The sequence below is a fragment of the Leopardus geoffroyi genome, chromosome D4 (genome assembly GCF_018350155.1).
Source record: "Leopardus geoffroyi isolate Oge1 chromosome D4, O.geoffroyi_Oge1_pat1.0, whole genome shotgun sequence".
In the NCBI taxonomy this organism is placed as follows: domain Eukaryota; kingdom Metazoa; phylum Chordata; class Mammalia; order Carnivora; family Felidae; genus Leopardus; species Leopardus geoffroyi.
In genome coordinates this window covers 32,322,712-32,341,945 of record NC_059342.1, presented here as the reverse complement: position 1 = coordinate 32,341,945, position 19,234 = coordinate 32,322,712, and the positions used below count along the sequence as shown (strand labels likewise).

The following is a 19,234-nucleotide window of genomic DNA, read 5'->3' as shown; positions in this document are numbered from 1 at the left end:
TTCTCTTATTTCAAGCTGTTTTTTGGCAATTATTTTTCACATTTGCTCTTGGGTTAAATTTCAGAGGTTCCTAAATACAACAACCAAGTTCTTGATCTACCAGTTTAATTTGGGGGACTATAAATTTGTTTAACAAACACCAGGGATTGTCTTAAACCCTTTGTAATTAACAACTCCATTTGTTAGTCCAATATTAACTTAGATTTGCTGAGCAGAGATGTGGTTTTTATATAACAGAAAACATTGACCCCACAGAAAATACCAAAAAACATCCCCCAAAATGTATATGGGAGTATTTTTCTCTTCCTAACTGCCTGAGACAAAGTAGTGGCATTTGGTTTTTAGATTTTCTTAGTGGTAAGAATTCGATTTTCCCTCACAAATGAGCACTCCTTCTTAATCCTTCACTCATTCAGCAAGTGTTGGAGAATGAGTTATGGGTTGGGTTTATGCCAGGTACATTGGGGAGTTAGAAAAACAGCATCCATCTAAATGGGCATAAATGCTCCAAAGAGGATTTGTTTTATATAAACTAAAGCATCACATCCATTCCCTTGTGACCGCACAATTTTAAAGTGAGGCAAAACCAACATTAAATAAAATTACAGAAAAAAAAATACTAAAGTTTCCTAATTTTACATAGAAAAACAGAACTGTATAATAGCAACATATAAATGAGTCACTGACAAAACCGCTGAGACTTTTTCTGCTGCTCCTTATATCAGGATATGTATTAGTTTTCTGTGGCTGCTGTAACAAATTCTTACAAACTTAATGGCTTGAAAAAACAAAAATTTATCTTCTCGGTTATGGAGTCAAGAAGTCTGAAATTGGTTTCCCTTGGCTAAAGTCAAGGTATTGGTAAGGCAGTCTCCTTTGGGAGGATCCATGAGAGAACATGTTTCTTTGCCTTTCTGGATGCCTCCTGCATTCCTTAGCTTGGGGCCCCTTCTTGCTATCACTCCATCCTCTTGTTCATCCTTCAAATTTCCTGTCATTTTTAAAAGTATTTTTTAAATGTTTCTTTTTGAGAGAGAGAGAGAAAGAGAGTGTGTGTGCACGTGCATGCAAGTTGGGAAGGGGCAGGTAGGATGGAGACAGAGGATCCAGCAGAAAGCCTGATGTGGGGCTCAAATCCATGAACCACAAGATCATGACCTGAGCTAAAGTCTGATGCTTAACTGACTGCCCACCCAGGCGCCCCCATTCATCATATTTTCTACTTACTTTGTTGTCAAACCTCCACCTGCCTCCCTCTGCTGAGAGTACTGGGGAATGTGTTTAGGGTCCACTGATAATCCAGACAGATTTCAAAATCCTTAATTTCTCATCTCATGAGCCTGAAGTTAATCGCATTTTTAAAGTCCCTTTTGCCATAAGGATACATCCATTGATTCTGAGAATTAGAACATGGGCATTTGAAGGGGTACTCAGCGTACCATAGGATGGTTTGACATTTTTACCTTGAATATATTTATTTCAGCAGAACTTCCCTGGTATGAATTCTTAATTTAGGCCTTTAGCCAATGTTTTATATTCATTAATTTTTTTTTTTTTTTTTTTTTTTTTTTTTTTATTTGAGGGGTGCCTGGTGGCTCAGTCGGTTAAGCGTCCAACTTCAGCTCAGGTCATGATCTTGTGGTCTGTGGATTCAAGCCCCACATCGGGCTCTGTGCTGACAGCTAGCTCAGAGCCTGGAGCCTGTTTCAGATTCTGTGTTTCCTTCTATTTCTGCTCTTCCCTGCTTGCACTTTGTCCCTCTCAAAAATAAATAAACATTTAAAAAATTTTAAACTTTCTTTTACGCTTAAGTATGGTTGACTGTATTCACTTTTAATGTTTGCCTTTTCCTTTGTGATCAATGTTCTGCTCAGAAGGGATCCTTTTATCCAAAGATCCTTTGGTAAAATAAAAATACCTTATGGGAAAGGACAAGTGTCTCCAGCTTTGGTTCTGAGAAATTAAACTCAATAAAATAGGGGAGCATTCAAACAAGAAAAAGGATTTGAATACAACACTATATAACCAGCATGAGACAAATAGCTGTTCAAAAGAGGCACAAACCTTCTGTCAACAGAAGAGTAACACTTTGCCTCTGGCAAACAGTTGTCTTTGTGTACTCCTGTGCCTTTCTGAAGTAGACACCTTTGCTGTTTTTGAGGAAATACCTGCAGAGCAAAGTTTTCCCTCCATAAGGCCATTTCTGTAATGCCCATCCATTTCTCTTCAAGGGGTTGCAATATTAGTTCTGGGACTTAAAAAAAAAAAAAAAAAGGAGGATTATTTTCAGGTGATCATTGTTTCTCCTTATTGCTTTCTTTTGGTAAAACCTCTTGTGATGCAGTTTCCTGCAGTGCAGCATCATCAGATCTATCAGAGCACGTGTGTTCACTTGTGTTCACATGATTTGTAGGAGGAAATGAAAATGATTTAAATCTGGGAATTCTAAAATTGTACCCACCCTCCACCTTCTGTAAGAATTCAACTTATCTTTAAATGTTAGCTTAGGCTCTAGCTCTTGAATCACCCTCCCTTGACCTCTTCCACTTGAGTTCCACTTTATTCTGAGTTTCTATGGCACCTGTTTATACATTTACCAGCATTGTCAATGTGCCCAGGACAGGTATTGATTAGTTTTCATGCTTGCTGTATGATTCTCATGGCAATTCATTGCACAGAATAAGCATCCAGTAAATGGTGCCATAATTGGTGTGACAGCATAGGAAGACCTTGGAATTATGTCTACTGTTATCGTCTCTCCTGGATCTCAGCAAAGTGAAGCAGAAAACTGAAGCTGTGATGTGGGCAGTTGGGTCCTAGAGTTTAACTTCTAATCTCATGTTCTTATAAGATACTTTCTACATATAACTGAGACAAGGTCAGAATAAGCACTGACCTGTGTTTTGGTGTGCTGAGATAAGGGAGGACAATACTGATTAATATTATAGGAATCTTTAAAAATTGTTTATTCATCGTTTATTCATTTTTGAGAGACAGAGTGCAAATGGTGGAGAGGCAGAGAGAGAGGGGAACACAATCTGAAGCAGGCTTCAGGCTCTGAGCTATCAGCACAGACCCTGATGTGGGGCTTGAGCCTACAAACTGTGAGATCATGACCTGAGCCGAAGTAAGATGCTTAACTGACTCAGCCACCCAGGTGTCCCTACAGGAAAAAAGAGCGATATTTTTGGATTCAAACAGAACCTGCCCTTTTGGACATTGTTTTACAATACAGTAATAATGAAATTATAGCAGATTTCAGATGTTATGGTCAGTTTAAATAAAGCATGTAGCACCTATTTAATCTGTGCTCCAAGCACGTTGTAGGACTTTTCTCTCATGAATAGCCTGGTGATGATTTTTTCTGCTTCCTTCCTTTCATTCCATTCCTAAGGTTTGCCTCATTCCAAAATCAGCACATGGGACCAATCCTGCAAGTGCCCACATGGCAGGCATGAAGATTCAGCCTGTGGAGGTGGATAAATATGGGAATATCGACACAGCTCACCTCAAGGCCATGGTACTAGTCTTCCGCTAAACAGATGGAAGAGGTCTGGGTTGAGAAGAGGTGGTGGGAAGAAGGGACTGGATAGTTTATAGCAACATTGTCTTTCTTTGCATTCTAATTAAAAGACTGCAGTTTCTCCTGAATGGGTCTGGGGAAAATGGCATAAAATCAGAAAACCTGTCTCTGTAAGAAAAATAAAAAGCAACAGTCACATTTTTGGTCCAGAATAAAACCGAACATAGTCTACTTTACCTCTTCCTTCACCAATCAGGGACAAGGTCCTTTAAACTGAAATCCTATTCTCTTAATTCGTGCATATGTAAGAAACTGAATGAATTATTCATGGTCATAGTAAGGCTACTCCTTGTAGGGCCTGCCTGTCTCCTGCCCACCTTCCCCTTTCTTCCCCTATTAATAACCAAACAGGCAGTCACAGTTGTTCTCAATCTTTGTGTTGGGAATTAAAACATACATGTAGATTTTTTAAATGTGTGTGACTGTCCCAGCCATTACCTGCTGAATTTGGGGCGGCATTCCACTCCTTTCTGCAACACCAACCCCTCACTCCCAACCTCCCAACCTCCAGGAAGAGGTTGCCTAGCAACTGTATCTGCTTTCCACTGGTGGACTGGAGGCTGCATCTTAAGAGGGAAGGAAATCAGTTGAATAGCAATGTGATTTTGTCAAGGTTATTAGGCATGGAGACAGAGAACTTCATGTAACTGCCTTCAAAGGAAGCTGAAAATAGCACTGTTAGTCTCTCCCAACCATCCCCACCTATTCAGCACCCCACAAAGTTTTTACCCACAGATATTCTGGGGCAGTGCTTGTAATTACTAAGTTTCCCCAATATAGGATATGACCTTTAAATTTTTTTTTTTTTTTATTTCCATACGAGCTTGCTCTGAATCACTGGCCAAAAAAAACCCCAGGAATATGCCTTTTATATGTTTGCTTTCTGTGAAAAGGAAACATGAGGGAGATTTTTTTTTTTTTTTAAATCAGAGCAGAACACTCCTTGTGGGAATTCTAATTTCAACAGAATGAGAGGGAAAGGGAATAAGGGTGGATATGGCAAGATCAGCAGAGAGAGATTAACTGTGAGAATAGACATGTCCATAACGAAAAATATCTGAAGTAATTATTGAGATGACTAAAACCAAAGGAAAACCTAGGAGAGTTGAGCCCAAAATACCCAACTTCCAAACAGTTTTTTGGTCTTGATCATGGAGACTTAGTTTGAAGGGATTTTGTTGTTTCTTTGGAATGACTTAGGAAAGGAGTAATGGATTTTATTGTCATCATAGTTTGAGACAATTCTAGAAATTAAAAGACCAAAAAAATCACCTTTCCTAATCCTGTAAGGTAAAAGCAATGGTTTGGGCAACAAATAAACAGTTCCTCTTCTGTCTCCCTCTGCCCTTTTCTATCCCATAGGTGGATAAACACAAGGAGAACCTGGCAGCAATCATGATTACATACCCATCCACCAATGGGGTGTTTGAAGAGAACATTGGTGATGTGTGTGACCTGATCCACCAACATGGAGGACAGGTCTATCTAGATGGGGCAAATATGAATGCACAGGTGAGCAACAGAAGAGGGACTCCTTGAGAAAGTGACAGAAAAATATTATTTTCCTCTGATTTCTTGACAATTGTCTTAAAACATGATACTGAATTCAGAAATGAGGTTGACTTTCTGTATTGCCAACTTCAAGGAAAGTACCGCAATTTCACTGAGATCAGGTTTGAAGGGGGCAATAGGGGAGGTTGGGGGAGATAAAAAGGTTGACAGGAAGCATGGAATAAACTGAATGTCAGAGTGTTTGATCTCTCTCGGGTGCTACAGCTATGAAGGTCTCCTGACTCCCTACGGAAATTCACACCCATGTTCTAGCCACTGGTGGATATTGATCTCCCATGGCAATGGACAAGTCCTTAATCTGGCTTCAATTTCATCAGTGTAAAATAGCTGAATGGTTCTGTCCCTGAAGGGCCAATCCTAACTGTGTTTGTTGGGGGTGGGGTGTAATGTGCACCTCTCTGCAAATGCTGTAGGGGTTCATTGGAGCAGAAGGTGTTATTTTCAGAGTTTTCTTAACTTCTTTGTCATTATTTTGTGATTGTGGGTTGTTTGTTGTTTGTTTGTTGTTTGTTTGCTGTTTGTTTGTTGTTTTGTTTTGCTTTACCATTTCAAACTCTTTCTGCTTTTCTTTGCTTCTTTCTGATTCCCTTTGTAAGTGTAGTTGACAGATTGTCTATTGCTAAGAGTTCAGGAATGCACTCTTTATGTTTGGCACTTAATTTATGTTCAAAATTAGCCCTAATGCCTAAGTGGCAGGAAGGCCTGTTGTGACTGGTATTAGGGTGGTCTCAGGAAAACTTCCTTCCTTTCTTCGCCTTGGGTCAGCATCCTATCAGGTAGCCTTCCAGTCTCTTTCATTGGGGTACCCAAAATGCATGATACTCAAAGCCAACCATGCGGGGGAAGTAGCATTGCTGGTCTGAATGTCATCTGTTTCTGCAGCAAGGAGGTACTTCCCTTTTGCTCATGGTATTTTCTCTCCTCAAATCCGTATTTTGAAATCTAAATTGGGCTAAATGGTCAATTGCTGTTTCCACAGAAACCATAAGCCAGGCTGCTTATGGGATGTCAGATTTTGAATGTGGAACTCTTCCGGTATTAAGAACATTTCTGTGAACAGTGCTGCCTGCCTTTCCTCTGAGAGGAGAAGCTGCAGCAAATAGCATGGCTGCCTTTCCAGAATATCCTTGCAAGCTCTTGACTTTTGCTTTTGGCTCTTTTCCCTTTGTGGTAGGTGGGAATCTGTCGTCCTGGAGATTTTGGGTCTGATGTCTCACACCTAAATCTTCACAAGACCTTCTGCATTCCCCACGGAGGAGGTGGCCCTGGCATGGGGCCCATTGGCGTGTGAGTTCCAGGCTGCTCATTTCAGGATGGGTTTGGAGACTGAGAATGAAAGAATGGCCCCAAGTTTGCTGTTCTTCTCATCGAGGTCTTTGAGTGTCATGGACACCATCATATCTAGTCCTCCTTTAGGGGCTGGAGAGAAGTAGTGAGAGGGGTGATAACTTAGACTTCCAAGATGTTTTCTCTTTTTTTTTTTTTTTTTTTTTCCTGTCTTTTAAAAAAAGAAATCAGCTGTTGGTTACATTGAAAGTGAATTATCAACAACCAAAGGAACTTATAGTAGAAAAGTGGGGCTGGGGAGCAGGGGATGGGTAGGGAGAGGTTGGTAAAGGGTACAAACTTTCAGCCATAGATGTTTGACCCGGTGATTTAGTTGATAACACTATATTGTATAATTGAAATTTGTAAGAGAGTAGAACTTAAGTGTTCTCAGGAAAGAAAAAAAGAAAGAAAGAAAGAAAGGAAGAAAAGAGAGGGAAGGAGAGAGGGAAAAAAGGAAGGGAAAGGAAGCAGTGAATTGGATATAAGGTGTCCCTTTGCAGCCTGAACTCTGATTACATCTGAGATAAGCAGGAAACAAACCTTGTTACTGGAATAATTGGATGAGATCATAATAGCACTAAAGGAGTATCTTGCAGCTGTTGATAACTTTTTACACTGAAATTGAATCATCTTGTGAAGATGATGCTGATCAGCCATTTCCTGAGTTTCTTAAGTTTTCTAAACATGGACCAAAGGTCCCAGTCTTCAGATTGCTGGGAGTCTGGCCCTCTTGCTTTTTATTATTATTATTATTATTTATAGTAAGTGGGGGCACTTCAGTGCCTTAGATATGCGGGAGGCGGCTGAGTAGCATTCATAGGCTGGCCTCTGATGTGTAGGCCCTGTGGCTCCTCAGAAGCACCCTCTATCCCTTAGATGCCTTGGGAAAGAGTGTGGGGCAGGGAGGTCTCCACATCCTGGTGAGTCCATGAATCCACAAGCTATTTCATGGCTGCCTACATGAAATCTGCCAAATCCTCTGCCACAGTTCTCCGGTGAGCTGCTGGGACACTGATGGCTGGTGAGGAGGAAGACGAATGGAACACTTCCTGAACATCTGTCTCTTAGCAGGCGTCAGATCCCTTCTGCTCTGAGTTTCTCTACTAGGAATAGAGCTTCCCAAGAGGGCCCAGCACTTACTTGTGTGTTTGGTTGGTCTGGATCTTTTTGATATCTTCTGAATTTGTGCTTGAAAAAATACAGGAAGAAGCATCTTGCTCCTTTTCTGCCCAATCATCCGATCATTTCAGTAAAGCCATGTGAGGATAACCGGCCTGTGGGTACTGTCAGCGCAGCCCCATGGGGCTCCAGTTCCATCCTGCCCATTTCATGGGCTTACATTAAGGTGAGGCCTGTGACTGTGTTAGGCCAGTGGGGGATGTGATACGTGGGTGGGAAACTAAGTCTATAGACTTTCTTCTTGACTTAAAAATGAAGTCCGTGATCTGAGATGGAGTTCAGTGAACATTGCTGACTTGGGTGGAAGAAACCTTCTTAAAAAGATCAGCTAAAATTTATTTCATCTCTTCATTATGCTTCCTTGGAGCTCTCATAGTGAGTTTACCATCAGAGAAACTGACATGCCAGATATGTTTTCCAGACAAAGTTCCATGAGTCATATGGATATTCTGGTTACATCATTTGATTTCCTGTAGGATTTGTATAGCCCCTTGCAAGTGAAAAACAGTGCACATACTAATTATTACAGAAGGTTGAAATCCTAGGATAAATTTTAGAAATCTCATTTTGGCTTAGATTTCTTATGAGCCTGGAGGGTAAGATGAAAAAGTAGCAGAAATTTGCTTATCTGGTGGTTTCCCTAAGCTCTTTGCCCTTTAGAGTCTGTGGAACTGTAATTCTCCGGGGTAATTAAACTTTGTTAGAACAGCTTTCCTTCCTTTGTGTTTCTCCAAAAAAACACCAGGGCCATAGTTTATTTTATACAGCTCTTGTTCAAACTGGCCTGCCTACCTCCTGGGCTAAGACTGTACACTGGACAGGAACACTTGTTCAGTGGCTAATTAGAACAGCCTTCCCAAACTGTCTTCCCTCCTTAAAGGAGGGTGAAACAAGACTCTAAAACTCAGCTGTGCAAATCATGTTGGATGACTCTCTGGGGCTGGCTGTTACTCTTTAACAGTGTGGCATTTATGATTCTTAATGAAAACTTTCTGGGAAGCAGAAACAACAATTCTGTACCCCGGAGACTAAAACCTGCTTTTAAAAATGATACTTGAGTTATTTTACAGGCAGTAACAACAAAAACAATCATAATAAAGGTCTGCTTCTTTGCAAACAGAATCTTATTCCCAGGTTCCTTTTGGTCCCTAGATCATGTAAACGTGGGTTATTATGGATGTATTTGGGTTGGAGATGATTTCCCACATTTAAAAAGTAAATGCCCCCAGGCTGGTTTGGCCATATGCCAGGAGTACCAGACAGAACCTCAGATAACAATGAAGTAAATAAAGTAAATTTAAAAATACCCCTCTGACTTTGACCCTTCTCTTTGTTTCATGCTGTTGTTACTTGCCACCTGGGCATTAGAACTACCTTCTTTCCCTGCTGCAGCCCATTGTGGACACTCCCTATAGGACTGCAAGATTCTACCGAAGAGCCAGAATTATCTTATGGTTTCCTTTTGCCTCTACTTCTCAGTCTTACTAGCCTACACAGAATTCTTAGGGGATTTATCCCAAAACACACATTCTTAGGCCCAATCCCAGAGAAAATCAAATTCAGCACATGACTGGGTAGGGCTTTGGCCATCAAGCTTCCAAGTGATTCTGGTGCATGAGTGGAGAGACATGGCTGGCTGAACCAAATCCAAGTTCTTTGTGGCAAAGGTTCCAGGCTTGCAAGAAGTTGTCACAACCCACCAACCTCTATAGTAACCTCCAGACTGCAACCATGTGCCTTTACCTCTACACCTTGGTTTTGGCCATTCTTCTCAGCTGGAGTGTCTTCCCCATTCTTTTTGCTTCACCAAATTCTACCCATTTGTAGATTTCCACTCAAGTACTAACTCTTACTCTGGGAACCCTTCTTTTCCAGCCAGGCAAGATGTGTCCTTTCCTTCCTTTGGACTTTGGTGTCTCTATTTTTTATTTGATGCTTTCTCATTTGCTTTATATTAGTTATGTATTTAATACATATTAATCCCCATCATACATGAGGTATTCTGGGAAGAATGTAGGCAATAAAAATTGATGCAGTCTTGATTTTAAGCTCTTTGCTGGTGATGATGTTCACCTGGTATAATCACAGGGACCTAGGAACCACCAGAACAGGGTAAGATCAAGCCTGGCAGTTGTTAAATGTATAAATAACTCTGACTATGGTCAATTGGAAGACAAACCATACCAAATTGATTCAGTGAGGATTTTGGTCAATATCCCATTAGATTCCTGGCAATTATCAAGATAATCTCAAATGCATAAACAAACAAAAACATTCCCAAATGAGTGTAGTCTAAGTTTCTTTTTCCTCTTTAGGTAACATAATAGTCAGCAATCAATTTTGCCTCTGTTACTTTGTTCCATGTTGTTACTTTGTTATTACTTTGTTATTTTTATAAGAAATACAAAGTTATGTTCAAAGGAGAAAACCAAAAATCATTTCAGCATCAGAGAAGACTGGAAGACATCTTTGTTGGGATTGACACTGGGCTGACTCCCTTTGAGGGTGGGATTTACTTGGGTGTGTCTTTCATTAGTGCCCCTTGGGTTTAACCTGTTCCATGGCTGATGACTCTTCCTCTCTGTTGCAGATGATGGGAGGCAAAGGCCTTAAACAGGCCACAGAAATTGCTATATTAAATGCCAACTACATGGCCAAGCGATTAGAAAAACACTATAGAGTCCTTTTCCGGGGTGCAAGAGGCAAGTATCAACCACAGTCTACTATCACCTTGGTTTTTTTCTTGACCAGGTTTGACCTAGTAAATGTTTTCTGCGGTGGGTAGGAAACTTTCGTTTCTTTGCATATATAAATCATAGTTATTGGAAATAACTTCAATTGAGTGAACAGGTTAGGAGTATCACTATTTGCAAGGCTGTGTGATGCAGTAGCCTACACAGCCCAGGTCAACAAGGAGCCCACAGCATGGGGAGATGTATATATAAATACCATGCACTCTTAACCTCACAAAGTGCTATGGGAATGGCTCCAGAAGAGTGGACTAATTCAGACTGGGCAGAGGAAGTGCAGAATAGTTGGGAGAGCCTTCTGGGAGGAGACACTTGAGATGAGCCTGGAAAGGAGAGTATCAGACCCCAGTAAACAGAAATACTGGAGCAAGAAAGAATTGTGTAGGTGGTGAGAAGCTTGTTGGGGGGTTGTTGAATGGAATAGGAGGAAGGAGAGCAGATGAAGGTGAAGTTGGAGAGGCCAACTTGAAGTCTTGGAAGCCTCTTGACTTTACCCTTGATGACAGCCATGAAAGGTTTTTTGAGTAGTGGAGTGACAGGATTAAGAGAAGGTTAAACTCATTTCAAAAATGGCAAGGGAAGAAGATCCTATTAGAAGTAGGATCAATAGGGCTTAGTTACTGATTAATTAAATGTGAAGTGAAATTCTATGTAAGCCTTTTATGCTTATAATAGAGGAACAGCAGAGAGAATAATAGTAGGGGAACCAAGTCATCCTGGAAGTGATAGGAGAGGATGGAGCCAGATAGCTTTGCAGAAATTTGGCTTAGGCACAGAATCTAAGAGCAGACTCTTGGAAATGGTGAAACTCAAGGAAAGAGTTTTGAGAAACCAGAGCAAAGCCCTGCAAGCAGATGGCTACCTTAAGAGGGATGTGGCGGGGCGCCTGGGTGGCGCAGTCGGTTAAGCGTCCGACTTCAGCCAGGTCACGATCTCGCCGTCTGTGAGTTTGAGCCCCGCGTCAGGCTCTGGGCTGATGGCTCAGAGCCTGTTTCCGATTCTGTGTCTCTCTCTCTCTGCCCCTCCCCCGTTCATGCTCTGTCTCTCTCTGTCCCAAAAATAAATAAACGTTGAAAAAAAAAATTAAAAAAAAAAAAAAAAAAAAGGGATGTGGCACCTGGATGGCACAATTGGTTAAGCGGCCAACTGTTGATGTCAGCTCAGGTCATGATCTCACAGTTCATGAGTTTGAGCCCTGTGTTGGCCTCCATGCTGACAGTGTGGAGCCTGCTGGAGATTCTCTCGCTCCCTCTCTCTCTCTGCCCCTTCTGCAGTCTCTCTCTCTCTCTCTCTCTCTCTCAAAATAAATTAAAAAAAAAAAAAAAAAAAGGCAGGATGAGCATAGGGGACTCCAGTGAGAGAGGACTCCCTGCTTGAGGCAGCTGTAGGACCCTGCAGCATTTGTCACAATGCCTCTCCCTAGAGAAGCCCCTGCTTGTCCTGCCTGCCTCTGTTCTGGCCTCACACCTCCTCCCTGAAGCCTCTTTTTCCTGGTGGAGAGAACTTCTCCTTCCTCTTGGCTCCCTCTGCTACTGAGGATTTCTCCCACTCAGTTTATTGTCTGGCTCTGTCCATCAGACCTTGAACTCCTTCAGGGTAAAGACTGTGCCTGCTTCCATTCTCGAGCACCAATCCCTGGCATCATGCCTGCCCCAGTACAAATGTATTGCACAACAGGGAGAGACAGAATGGTGTTCTGATAGGAGTCTTAAAAGAATATTTGCCTGTAACAATTAGCAACCCTTTGGTCACCTTTGAAAGAATTGGAACAAAAATGGTAAGGCAGATGCCAAACCGCAATGAGTTGAGAATGGATTGAGGGTGGGGAGGACAAAGGAGAAGCAGTCATGGTTTGGGGGAGTTTGGTGGTAAAGCAGGGGTACATGTGGAAGCTATTTCAGTAAGATGCAGTTTTGTTTTGAAATCGGTAGAGGATTTAAAACTGCCAGAGAAATGGCTTTGAAGAGGGAAGAGTGAAGCTACAATAGAGGAAATAGTAGATGGGGGAACAAAGTTATACTGGAGGTAATAGGAGGAGATGGCCCTAAGACACACAGCACATTGGCTGTGAGCACAGAATTGGAGATCAGGGACAGATGGGGACTTGGAGCTTGGAGCAGACAGACAGCAGCATGCCCAGACCTGGGCCACAGGATGAGACCTCGCTTTGGCTCTTGATTTCTCCAGCTCAGGCAGAGTATACATCTACATCTGTCATCTTTAATTTAAAGGCTGGTCTTGCCTTAAAAATATGTATCCAAAAACGTGGTTCTATAGTTTGAAAACAGGAAAGAACTAAATAGTCAGAAGCTCTAAATAACCAGAATGCTCCCTAGAGATTAGGAAAAAAAAATTGTGGGCAATATGTCTCTAAGCAACACAATAAAATGCTCCTGAAGTGGGTATTAACCTACAAGATCTACTAATTAATTCAAATATAGCTCCTGCTCTGTGAAATGCATCCTGTTATGTATTGGCCTTCAGGATAAGTTTAAGTATTTGTTTTGTCTGATTATATAAGTAATATGTATATGCTCAACATGGAAAATTTGGAAAATTAAAAATCTGAGGAAGAAAATGTAAATGATTCATGGTTTTGGTAAGAAGACATAACCACTATTAATATTTCACTGTATTTCTTCTCATCTTACTTTTAGACCATTGAGCCAGTATTACAGTTTGTGTCCTGTTTTTTAATTTTATCTTATATTGTGATCATTTCCTCATGTCGTTAAGTGTTCTTTGAAAGAGGCTACATTGATTCATTTGTTTGGATATACCAGGATTCCACGAATTCTGTCATGTTTTCCCCTTAGTCATTTGCATCTGTAACATGCTGCAATGGATATCTTTTACTTAGATTTTTTAAAAAACATCTCTGATTATTTCCTTAGAGCTGCAGAAGAGAAATTATTATCTCAGAGTGTGAATGCATTTAAGCTCTTGGTACATGTGCCCTGGTTATCCCCACAGGTGCCAATTTATTTCACTCTCATAGCATATGAAGTGACCATCATGCTGGGGACCAGTGAACACCAAGTGCCAGGCTGGAAAAAAACCCACAAACCGAAACCAAAATATCTTTCCCAATCCGGTGACTGGAAAACGGTATTTTTGTTTTAATTGACAAGGTTTATAGGTCTCCCCCCCCCCCCCGTTTATTATTTTTAAAGAAAAAATTTTTAATGTTTATTTTTGAGGGGGGGAGGAGGGACACACACACACACAGAGAGGGAGACACAGAATCTGAAACAGCTCCAGGCTCTGAGCTGTTAGCACAGAGCCCAATGTGGGGCTTGGACTCATGAACTGTGAGATCATGACCTGAGCTGAAGTCAGACACTTAAATGACCGAGCCACCAGGGGCCCCATGTTTATTATTTTTTAAATGTAGTTGAAACTTCCTTGTGATTAACTTAATTTGATAATTTCATTGAGACAATTCACATATCACACAAATCACCCACTTTAAATGTACAACTCACTGATTTTTTTTTTTTTTTTAATTTTTTTTTTTCAACGTTTATTTATTTTTGGGACAGAGAGAGACAGAGCATGAACGGGGGAGGGGCAGAGAGAGAGGGAGACACAGAATTGGAAACAGGCTCCAGGCTCTGAGCCATCGCCCAGAGCCCGACGCGGGGCTCGAACTCACGGACCGCGAGATCGTGACCTGGCTGAAGTCGGACGCCTAACCGACTGCGCCACCCAGGCGCCCCTGTACAACTCACTGATTTTTAGTATGTTCACAGACTTGTGTAAATGCAAACTTTCATTTTTAAAGAGTCCATGTGATCTGGACTACATGGGGATTGGTGGCAGTCCAGGAGAGAGGAAAGTGAACAAAGCAAGTGTTTCTCAGGTGCCTAACCACGTGCTTAGTGTTTGAGTGACTGCTTTAAAAACAGCGACTGTCTCAGTCCTAGGGGATTTGCAGCACAAAATGATAGATCCAGTTTCCGTTTGTTTTGACATTTTATCCCAGAATCAAATAATGAATTGTATTTCTCATCCCACACAGAGATGTATTGGTAATTACAGACCTTGTCACCTAATCCAAAAGTTCATGAAATCAAAAATTGTCTCATATTTGGTCTGGTAAACACATTTATTCTCAGACCTAAAGAAGAATTATTATTGTACCTCCTGAGGGCCCAAAATAGAAATGTTCTTAATAAGCACATTGTATTCCAAAATGTCTAATGGCAATATTAGGAGACTATTATTCATCTTAATCATATTTACTAGCTCTATATAAGACATTGTAATTACAGATGAATATGAGGCAATAATTTTAATGAACTCCAGTCTTCCCTTTATGAACCATTTCTTTGAGAGATTTGAAAACCCCAGCTGAACTGTTGAGGTTTAGGATTTTGTGAAGCAAGGGAGTGACAGGCAAGAATTGGGAAGGGAAAAGCAGTAGTATTTAGGATGAGGAAAGAAAGGAATTACCTCAGGTAAGATAGCATATTTTTATTTATTTATTGATTGATTGATTGATTGATTGATTTTTAAAACATTTTTTAATGTTTATTTATTATTGAGAGACAAGAGCATGAGCATGGGAGGGACAGAGAGAGAGGAGGAGACACAAAACCCGAAGCAGCCTCCAGGTTCTGAGCTGTTAGCACAGAGCCTGACGTGGGGCTTGAACTCACAGACTGTGAGATCATGACCTGAGCCGAAGTCTGACGCTTAAACGACTGAGCCACACAGGCGCCCCAAGATAGTACATTTTTAAAGGAGGAATTTAAAAAATTCACAGCCGTCTACTCATGTGGGAGGCTAAACTCACTGATGAAAATGGAGTTCCTTTTAGTGGAGGCGGCAACTTTGTTACTATCCCAATGTTTCATTTATGTTTTAATTTTTTCAGTGCCTATCCCCTTATGACCTCAGACAAACCTAATGCTGCCTGGAAATTTCTGTTATGAGTTGGTTTCCCAGTGGCCTTTACGGCCAGACATGGACTTCATGGAATGGTCTTTCATGTCCCAGGCAAGGAAGTGACCCTCCTGAGGCCAGAGGCTCTGCCTACCCGACCTCATTCCCATGGAAACATTCAGTTTTGATTCTATTAGTTATGGTCTCTGGATTGCAACTGAAAAGCTTGACTAAGCATTGATTGCTCACCTAAGCCTTAAAGAGTAATTAGCTAGTGAGTTCCACATATCTCTAGGTAGTCATTCTGAGGATAGGAGTTGGAGGAAAGGTGTTCCAAATTTAGAGCCACGCCACTTTTATTTTGTTTTTTTGTCACCCCCTCCCTCTTCTCCCTGTTCCTTTGACTTGGTATCTTTTCAGACTCTCAGCTATAGCCATGGTTAGGCCCAGGAGAAATACCTACTCAGTGAAAATTAAACCTTGTGCTGATCAGTGTATACAATTTCTACTTCAGATTGCCCTGACTTACCACATACCACAGAAGGTTTGTGTACCTCTTCTCCTTAAAAACTACAAACACAGATGAACGTTTTGGGATTTAGCCTCCAACAGCCACCAAGTTTCAATTTCATCCCTTTCAGATCTCAGAGAGATATGCTAAAATTCTACCGTTTCCATTTGAACACATTAGAATATGGATTTAGAAAATAACATCTGAACCTCATTTCAGAAATGGAGCTCTTCCCAAACCGCCTGGTTGTGGTGGGGACACTGCAGATGTAGTCTTTGTGTTAGTGCTGGGCTGGGCTCCACGTGATGGGGCCTTTCAGCTGTTACTGAACTTCTTGGAAGACAGCCCTCTGCCTGCCAGCAAGAGTGACTTTCCTTTTCCTCCATGATGTGTCCCTCCCCTCTTCGTCTCCTGCCCACTGAGTGCCCTTTAGAGCAGTGAACTTCATTACCCTTCTTTCTTGTGTCACTGTCACAGCACCGGGTGGCTGCCAGAGGCTCAGAGAAGAAAGGTCAAAGGTTGAGGCTGGGCTCCCAAAATGGGGTGGGGATAATTGGGTATTTAGGATTCCTGCACTTAAATGATCTCCATTGCCTCCCCACCCCCACCCCACCCTCACACCTGAACATTCCAACTGGGCATTCCTTTTAAGCACTTTTTGCCCCTGACTTTACCTAGCTATGAATATAACTTCCCACTTTTGAATCACACTCCTCACAAATTTAATTTCCATCATTGTTAGAATATTTTATAATATTCAGTGACAGTATATTTAAAGCTTGAGGCTCTCATACTTTATTTTCTCACAAAATCAGTCCTTTCTTATTTATTCATTACATAAGAAGCAGAGCAGTTATGGATGATTTCAGAAGCTGTTTAGTGACTGGAGCAACTCTTCTCAGGCTTGAGGAATTATCTGCTCCATGTATCTGTAAGTAGATTCCTTGTTTGCTGAGAGGAAAGTAGGTTAGGAAGTAATACATTATTGTCTCATCTATAGATACTTTCCTAGAAGGAAATTCCTCAGATTTGGGGCCACAGAATTTGGGAAGCCCCCAGAACTGTTGTTCTATATTAATGAAAATGCTGACTTCATTGATGGTTTATTCCTGCTGATGGGTCAAACAGGTTGTGCTGGGGAGATTGTGACCTGGGCCTAGAGAGGAAACCAGCTTACAAACTAGAGCAAAGTGAACTGACTCCCACAGACTTTGGTTTCATCTTCTTGCCACCTGTGGTGTGCTGTTTGACAGCCCCGATTTCTAATAATCAGCCTGAAGCCTGAAACCAAACCCTCAAAAGCCCCTCTGAAGAATCTCATACAATTATGTATGTGCCTTAGAGATACATGTTCCGTATATAATTACATTCACACAGATGAAACAGTTATTTGATGCTGGGGCAGAGTTATGGAGAATGGTATCAATGGACCTTTGGCTCTAGAGATATTTTGTATAAAAGGGTCAGGCCTGTGTGATGACATGTTTAACTATTGCAAATAGATTTTATATCATCAGAGTTGAAAGAATCTCATCCCCAGGAATCTCAGTCAAATGTTCCAGCAATGCACTGGCACCAAAGTTCCACCTCCCATCAGCCTCTTGCCTTGTGTGTGTTGTGCACTAAGGACTGAACACATTGGCTTGACATGTTAAAATTTTATTTTTATAATCACTTTTATATTTTATAATTATTTTTTAAATAATTATTTAAGTTTATTTATTTTGAGAGAGAGGTTGAGAGAGAGAGAATGTGTGTGCAGGGGAGGGGTAGAGAAAGGGAGACAGAATCCCAAGTAGGCAGCACAGTGCCCAATGTGGGGCTCAAACTCACAAATGGTGAGATCATGACCTGAGCTGAAGTTGGACGCTGAACAGACTAAGCCACCCTGGTGCCCCTATAATTATAGTTATTAATAAAAGTAAATGAGGTCTTTGTTGCCACCTATAAACTTCCAAGTTACCATGGCATCTTGGGCCTTGTTGATATGCATTACAAAGCTGATTTGTACATTTGCTTGGGCAAAACAAGCTGATGGTAATCTTGAACTGAAACAATTTCCCACAGGTTATGTGGCTCATGAATTTATTTTGGACACAAGACCTTTCAAAAAGTCTGCAAATATTGAGGCTGTGGATGTGGCCAAGAGGCTTCAGGATTATGGTGAGTGATCCTCTGGGAAAAAACCCTCATAGGGCATCTAAGGTTTTTGACATTCATGCTAGCTATGGGCGACTTCCTCAAGGCACAAAACAAACATGCAGGCACCACAATAAACTGATCCGTAGGATAAATGGTGAGCACAGGATTCTAGGTAAACTTCAAAGTGATAGAGAAAAAACGTGCCCTATGACTGCATTGGTACTACCCTTCAAAAGATATTAAATCAGCGTCTTGAATCCATTGGCATTCAAGAAAAGTCTTTATAGTTAAAAGAATTTAAAATCCCAAAGAAAATGGTTTTTGTTCCCTAGTTTCTTTCTTTTTTTTTCATTTTAATTAAGTTTTAAATTTTAATTTATATTTGTTTCAGGTGTACAATATAGTGATTCAACACTTACATACATACTCAATGTCCATCATGATAAGTGTACTCTTTAATCCCCATGACCCATTTCACTCATCACCCCCACCCATCTCCCTTGTGGTATCCATTACTTTGTTCTCTCTAGTTAAGAGTCTGTTTCTTTGCCTTTCTCTTTTTTACCCCCTTTGTTCATTTGTGTTCATTTCTCAAGTTCCACATATGAGTGAAATCATATGGTATTTGTCTTTCTCTAATTTATTTTGCTTAGCATTATACTCTCTAGTTTCATCCATGTTATTGCAAATGGCAAGATTTCACTATTTTTATGGCTGATATTCCACTGTGCATGTATATGTGTATATAATATATATGCCATCTTCTTCATCCATTTATCAGTTGGTAGACCTTTGGGCTCTTGCCATAATTTGGCCATTGTTGATATTGCTGCTATAAACATCGGGGTGCATGTATCTCTTTGCATCAGTATTTTTGTATTCTTTGGGTAAATACCTAGTAGTGCAATTGCTGGATCATAGGGATAGAGTAGTTCTATTTTTAACTTTTTTAAAATTTTTTTTAACGTTTATTTATTTTTGAGACAGAGAGAATGAATGGGGGAGGGTCAGAGAGAGAGGGAGACACAGAATCCGAAACAGGCTCCAGGCTCTGAGCTGTCAGCACAGAGCTCGACACGGGGCTAGAACTCACAGACCGTGAGATCATGACCTGAGCTGAAGTCGGACGCTTAACCGACTGAGCCACCCAGGCACCCCTCTATTTTTAACTTTTTGAAGACCCTCCATACTGTTATCAGAGTGACTGCCCTATTTTGTATTACCACCATCAGCTACCATCAGTGCAAGAGGATTCCTTTTTATCCACATCCTCTCGAACAC

The 19,234-nt window shown here is 41.0% G+C and overlaps 1 protein-coding gene across 2 annotated transcripts in view; it reads left to right on the top strand.

Annotated features, from left to right (window-relative positions):
• GLDC (glycine decarboxylase) overlaps nucleotides 1–19,234 on the top strand; it is a 100,553-nt gene that overhangs the window by 74,467 nt on the left and 6,852 nt on the right. For both annotated transcript variants that reach the window (XM_045467470.1, XM_045467471.1), the window contains exons 17-22: nucleotides 3,395–3,520; nucleotides 4,946–5,095; nucleotides 6,330–6,442; nucleotides 7,688–7,829; nucleotides 10,254–10,365; nucleotides 17,879–17,974. In XM_045467470.1, the coding sequence (XP_045323426.1) occupies nucleotides 3,395–3,520; nucleotides 4,946–5,095; nucleotides 6,330–6,442; nucleotides 7,688–7,829; nucleotides 10,254–10,365; nucleotides 17,879–17,974 (739 nt within the window). The remainder of the gene's footprint in view (nucleotides 1–3,394; nucleotides 3,521–4,945; nucleotides 5,096–6,329; nucleotides 6,443–7,687; nucleotides 7,830–10,253; nucleotides 10,366–17,878; nucleotides 17,975–19,234) is intronic.